The sequence below is a fragment of the Limulus polyphemus genome, unplaced genomic scaffold (assembly GCF_000517525.1).
Source record: "Limulus polyphemus unplaced genomic scaffold, Limulus_polyphemus-2.1.2 Scaffold4271, whole genome shotgun sequence".
In the NCBI taxonomy this organism is placed as follows: domain Eukaryota; kingdom Metazoa; phylum Arthropoda; class Merostomata; order Xiphosura; family Limulidae; genus Limulus; species Limulus polyphemus.
Genome location: NW_013669881.1, coordinates 64398 through 71651, shown reverse-complemented (window position 1 = coordinate 71651; position 7254 = coordinate 64398). Strand labels below are relative to the sequence as shown.

Genomic DNA, 7254 nt, shown 5'->3' with positions numbered 1-7254 from the left:
TGATCCCTCAGCGACAACTTGAGGAGATCGGGTGGTGCATATATATCCTTCAGTTACTGGCATGTTGTGATTTGGTATCACCCTCTTGATTGTAACAAACATTCCAAGCATTACTGGCACTGTTGATCCATTTATTAACTTGAGCCAACCATTAGTCATGAACTGATCGATCATGGAATTGGCACTTCCTTCTTGTGGTGAATCTGATGTGTTTTCTTGATTTTGTTTCTTTTGGTAGTAGCATCCATGGTGCCAGTCATTCCAGCTGCTTTATGTTGAGATTTCTGCTGTTGCTTGCTGGTAATGGACTTTGCACACCTTTGCAATGTGTCCCATTTTATAACAAGTATTGCATCTCTTTTCCCTTCTGTCTATTAACCTTCTGTCACCTTTGGTAGCCTCTTGCTTCTGGTCAGCCATCACTGATTTCGAATTTAACTGGATATTTTCTAACTTGCCAGTTATACTCCCTCCATGGACTTCCATATACTGTTCTGTCAGCTTGATCATCTTGTCCGCATCTCTCCTTGAGGAACAGTGATATGTCAGTTGAATATGCGATCATGAACTGTTCTCATATTAGTATGTCCGCCAGTTCCTCAAAACTATTTTCACACTTGGCCATGTCAGTCCATCTAGTGAAGTAACACCACAGACATGCCACAAACTGAAATAGAGTTTCTCTAGTGTCAGGTTTGACTTCTCTGAACTTCGAGGGAAAACCTTCTTCAGTAAGTTCATATCGTTTCACCAAAGCCACTTTTAACTTCTCATAGTCCATGGCATCTTCTAATGTCACATCTGCATATACTTGTAGCCCTTTGCCCGTCAGAAGTGGGCTGAGACAGACTGCCCAGTCGCATTTGTCCCAATTCTGACTTTGGATGAATCTTTTGGGCAAAGCTTTCATATCTCTCCAGGAAAGCATCCATGCTGTCTTTCTGTTCATCAAATTTGGGCAGTTTGGCTCAGCTGGCCCTGATCACATCGTCATTCTTGAGTCCTTCCTTTCTCTGTTGAGTGAGCAGGGCAATCTCAATTTGTGCTATTATTCTCTCTATTTCCAGTCTCTTCTCTTTCTTTCTCCAGCATGGTAGATCTTGGTCTTCCCATCCACTTTCACATTATAGTCCATTCTGTTGAGCAATGTCATGATCACAACTTTGATTTTAGCCCATTTTAGGTTTGTACTCATGAAAATGATATGTTTTCAACGAAAGCAATCGAAAAACACATCAATCAGTAATGGACAGACCTTTCAGGAACACACTATACAAACAGCTCAAGGAGCTACCAATTCACATAATTAAAACATTTTATCTAACTGCAATATTAAGTTTTATGAAGTACTGTACAATACATTAAAGTAAAGAAACACTTACCATGATGACAAAAGACTTTGGTTTTGATTTAAAGCTATGATACTCCAACCCACTAAAATAAGCTCTACCAATGACACTGTACAATATGCCGTGGCACTTTGATAATTGACTGTATTTACTCATTATTATTGAGTTTCAGTGCAATTACTCACATTTTAGTACCATCATTTACATACTCACTATTAAAATAAAATAAAAAAATATTTAGTGTGATAAAACAAATTTTACAGATTGTATATGTAATTTAAAATCTTAAAATAAAGCACAATAACATAACTACTACATAGAGCTCCCAATTCACAAGGATTGTTTTTATGATTCTCATCACAGCATTCATTTTAGCCCATTTTACGTTTGTACTCATATGAAAAAGATATGTTTTTAATGAAAGCTCTTGAAAAACACATCAATCAGTAATGGACAGAGTAGCTTCCATATAAAAAAGATGTAACATTAATGCTAAAAGAAAAAAGACTTCTTAATTGTAGTACCTGGATTTTCTGCCTCTAAATCAAATAAACCAGATTATGTTGCAAAACTATTTTGGTATGAAACAGTTTTACAGCAACAGTTTTCACATAATTAAAATATTTTATCTAACTGCAAACAATGTTATAACAAACTAACATGTTAATGATGCTTTAAATACAGAACAAGTAACTTTCATTACTAAAATTACTGCAAAAAAACAATCTTCTGAAATCTTTAAGGATCAAAATACCTATTAACTTCCAAATTAATTGGAAATGTGTTATATCAAATTGATAAATTTCACTACCAAAGCCATCTTCTGGATGAAGCACTGAAAACCAAGCATTGCTGATAGAAATGATTTACAATCTAGCTCACCAAATATAGCAATGACTATCTTGTAAACAATTCCTTGCAAAAAGTTAAGATGTTAAATTGATTTCCTAGCTTTAGCTCTTCATGATACCACTTGACTGGATTATCGTGCATCATATAAATTTAATGAACTAACTTACTGATTTTTTTCAGTCACAAGCCATGATGGTAAAAGACTTTGGTTTTGATTTGAAGTTATGATACTCCAGCCCACTTAAAATAAGCTCTACCAATGACACTGTACAAGATGCTGTGGCACTTTGATACTTTTTAGGAAAAGGTAACATAACATATTGTTGCGTTAGCAAGGTCACGTGACTAGTATCATGCCACCTCCTTCTAGAAATATCCTGTTCCTTCATGAATGCTCTAGCGTTTACTAGATATGTGTTAGTCTTGTATATATAAGACGGTCACAAAGTGACGGCAACAATATGTGTAATTGAACTGAGTATTGTCGAGCACGTGAGACGTTCGTTGAGAATTATAGCATTTGTTATAGAGCAACTGTTGAAATTAAGTGTATCAGTAAAGTTGTATTCGGAAATAATAAACCAGTTTTATTTAAGAAAGGACTTGTGTCGCTAAAGTTTCGTCGGAACAAAGTTACGGAAAATTAATTAACAAACGAACGGAGACATAACAATATATACATAGTATTATATAGAATGTTGATCGTACTTGATGGAAAATTTCATTTGGTTGATCCAACATGGTAACTAGGTCATTGACACTGCAGCCACATTCACTATGCATCATTAACTGTATTACTAAAATTACTTAGCTGAAACACCTAATAAAAATTTATCTTCCACTGTGTCAAAAAATGTTAGTTTTGATTTCTACTCTTAATATACAGTAGCAAGATATGCAACTGCTTGGAGCATCAAACAGCTCAAGGGGCTACCAACTCAGAAGGATTGGTTTTATGATTTTCATCACAGTTTTTATTTTAGCCCATTTTAGGTTTGTACTCGTATGAAAAAGATGTGTTTTCAATGAAGGCAACTGAAAAACATATCAATCAGCAATGGACAAACCTTTTAAAATTAGAGCAGTAAGACACTTAATTCTCAGTCAGGAACACATGGTGATTGGTTGCTAATTTAAGTTACACCACAGTGTGCATGATGTGAGAAAGATACTGGCATAGTGGCATTAGTGTGCAAGTATAAATAATTTTTTAACAAGTGAATTAGTATGTGCTATGTTGGTATATTTTCTGATTTGTGGGAATAATGCAATTAGAATGTTGGGAGGGGGGATATTCCTGCTTAGGGCCCCCAATGAGTCAGCACTGCCCCCGAAAAAACATGAATCATATTGTATGATAAAGTTTAAGACAGCACAAAATATATCATACTTGTTTTATAATTTTGAAGTACAACTTGTGAAATTACTTCTTTGTTCAAATGAAAGTGATTTCCTTGAGCTACTCTGCAGGTGGTTTCATTTCAGTATTGGTCCTTATAATATTAATAGTTAATCCTATCAACTGTTTTAGTTACTACAACTATATACAAATGTTTGCATTAAAAAACTTAATATTTTTTTATTTAGTGTGATAAAACAAATTTTACAAATTGTACATGTAATTTATAATCTATCAAAAATTTTATTTTATTAATTCTAGTTACATAAATCTATAGATGTATGAACATATTAAGTTTTATAAATTACTGTACAATACATGTAAGTAAAGAAACACTTACCATGATGGCAAAAGACTTTGGTTTTGATTTGAAGCTATGATACTCCAGCCAACTTAAAATAACCTCTACCAATGACACTGTACAAGATGCTGTGGCACTTTGATACTTTTTAGGAAATGGTAACATAACATATATACATAGTATTATATAGAATGTTGATCGTACTTGATGGAAAATTTTAGTTGGTTGATCCCACATGGTAACTAAGTCATTGACACTGCAGCCATATTCACTACACATCATTATGAGCACAGTAAACCAGGACACTATCAGTCTTACTCGACTGGTCTGAAATAATGATTCTTTATAAGCTAGAATGAAAAGAATAAGGTGGGTAACCAGTCCAACAAGTCGAAGAGAAACTTCAAGAATGATATCACTTGGTTCCTGTTAAAAATTATAAAAAAAATAAAAATAAAATTTTTTCCTAAATGTATATACAACTACTAAATACCAGTATTTCTTTAAAAAACACGAAACATAAAACATGCAAGAGTAAAGATTTTAACTGTTGAAGGTCAAAGTCAAGTCATGATAAAAGTCTTTACACCTACAATCTTTTTTATAAAATATGATTACAAGTTGCTCTCAGAATTTGTTCTTTCTGACCTTTATCTCTAACTAACCAAAAGAAAAGTCAAACTGAGAATCACACCTTTTACTGATACACAAGTTTGGAGACTAATAGGTAACATAATAAACAAGACCTAACTTCTGTGTTATATTACTGATATCCGTGTGCAGAGATAAAAACTAATATAATAGTGTTCAGTTTTCTTTTGCATTAACATCATTCAAACAATTAATACTTGAATAATGAATAAACCATGATACTCTTAGAAGACTTAAATATTATCCTTAACATTAAGTGTGATTACATATTGTTCTGAAAACTAACATTAGATAAAGTGAATCACATGTTTTGTTTATTCTGAATCTTATTCAGGCCCATACCCAGAATGTTTGAAAGGAGGGGTTCTCAAAGTAGAATCAGCATATAAAGAATGCTAATGCTATGGGTCAGGGGACATGCCCCCCCCCAAAGAAAACTGTACAAAAATATGTGCTAGAGATTAATCTGGAAGCAACTTTACAAGAAATATAGCTTAAACAATTGCATGACTGATCACATAAAATCCACAAACATCCAATGAAAAGGCTACAAATCATCATTCTGTGTTGTAACACTGCATGGGGAGCTAATCTTAAATTAGCATAAATATATATGTTTTATTACAGTAAAGTACTGTACTATCTACATGCACAATAGTTATTAATTGTTAAATTATATTACTAATTTCAACAACTCTGTACAACAGTAGTATATTAGCTTTTTCAATCAATGGCTATCATATATGTACATGTATGCACAACTGAAATAATATGTTAGCATTCTCCAATCTTCTGGGTTGCCTTTCCATAAATAACTTACATACAGTTTGAATGTTGACAGCAGTTTCATAATGATTATTTATTAAAGCTAAAGCACTCAAGTCTTTCTTCAGGGTCTCTACATCTCATGTAATTATTCAACCAGCAGAGAGCAGTTGACGAATTTCAGTAACATAAAGATATTTGGTACACTAAAGCATGCTTCTAAGCAGTCAGCCAGTACCTAGGGCCTGTGCTGGAGAGGTAAGGAAAGCGATATTGTCTTGCTTCGTTAGAAGAATGTAGACTAGTAGAAAACATCATATAACATAAGTAGCTGTGCTATAACTATACAAGCATAATTTTTTGACATTACAATAATAGGGGGTTCAGCCAAACACCCTCGAACCCCCACTGCATATGTGCGTGTTCTTACTTTTTCTTACATTTAAAAAACTTGTATTGCATAAACTTTGTATGTATTGTGGTATGGATGGATATACATGCAACTATGTTTAAAAGACAGTGTTGTTGTAATAACAACTAATCATTATCCTCTCATATATATTAAATTTTCTTTATAACAATCGATCAGAACACTGCTTGGGTCCTCTTTTAGCACAACATGTACTGCAGGTCCTGCACCATTCTTCTACACTTGCCTCATACCTATCCAGTAAAATTTCTGTCGTAGGTGACTCAATGTCTTCTTAACTCCAAGATGTCCTCGTGTTAAACAATCATGGGATTGACGCAGCACAACTTCCCGCAACTTTCTCGGTATAACTGTTTGCAAGATCGTCACTTTCCCATCTCCGGACAAGACTACCATCTTCAAGCTTAAACTGGTCCCATTGTGTCCAATAGTTCTTTGTCACAGGGCTTCAGTTAGACATCTTCTCCCATGCAGGGTGCAAAACACTTGCTTGTAGGAAATCAATTATTGGCTTCAAATCTTGGTCTTTTTCCTGTTCTGCTTTAATATCGATACTTGGTTCCACTTCGCCATCACCAACTCCTTCAGTCACTTTGACTTCAGCTTGATAGCACCTGGTTAGTTCAACCTCTCTTTTGCAGCAATGTCTGCAGTCATTTTTGCAGGGTCTTCGGCATTTCCATGTGATTTCCCTTCTCTGTATCCAATATCATAATTATACTGGTCCATCTTTCCGCTCCAATGCACCAGTTGTCCCCCTGGCTTCTTTAATGATCTTAACCAGCATAATTCAGCATGGTCTGTCCTGATAGTAAACCTGGCGCCATAGAGGTAAGGATGGAAATATGTCAGAATCTTTACTATAACAAGGAGTTCCCTCCATGTTACACAGTAGTTTCTCTGGTCTACTCAGGACCCTACTGAAGTGGACCACCACATGTTTGTTTTCGCACACTTTCTGAGACAACACTCCTCCAATTTCGACCTTACTAGCATCACAATCCAGTATTTATGGCAGTGAGGGATTTGGAAGCTTTAAAAGTGGAGCTTAGGCCAATTTTTCTGGCAAGAAACTGTCCATTCGAACTTCTGGCCTTTTTTTTGTCAAATCATGTAGTGGAGCAGCTATAGTTCCGGTAATAGGTACAGAGTCCCAAGAAACTTCTTAACTCTCCCACATTGCCTGGTGTTGGCCAGTCACACACTGCTTTCACCTTGTCAGGATCAGTTTGCACACCATGATCACTTACAGTGTGACCCAAGTAAAGCACTTATTTCTAGAACAAGTGGCATTTCTTGGGATGGAGTTTGAAGTTTGCTGGTTTCAAATGCTTGAATACTTCCTCTAGCTGGAACATTTCCTCATGAAACGTTTCTGCAAACACAATGACTTCATCCAGGCACACTAGGGATATCCTCCATTGTAGGCCTTCCAGTACTCTTTCCATCAGCTTCTCAATTGTTGCTGGAGCATTGCTAAGCCCGAATGGTATCACACAGTATTGCC

The 7254-nt window shown here is 35.2% G+C and overlaps 1 protein-coding gene across 1 annotated transcript in view; it reads right to left on the bottom strand.

Annotated features, from left to right (window-relative positions):
* The window catches only part of LOC111088710, a 54818-nt gene that overhangs the window by 18838 nt on the left and 28726 nt on the right, over positions 1–7254 (bottom strand). The window contains exon 4 of the mRNA XM_022399530.1: positions 3941–4327. Within this exon, the coding sequence (XP_022255238.1) occupies positions 3941–4327 (387 nt within the window). The remainder of the gene's footprint in view (positions 1–3940; positions 4328–7254) is intronic.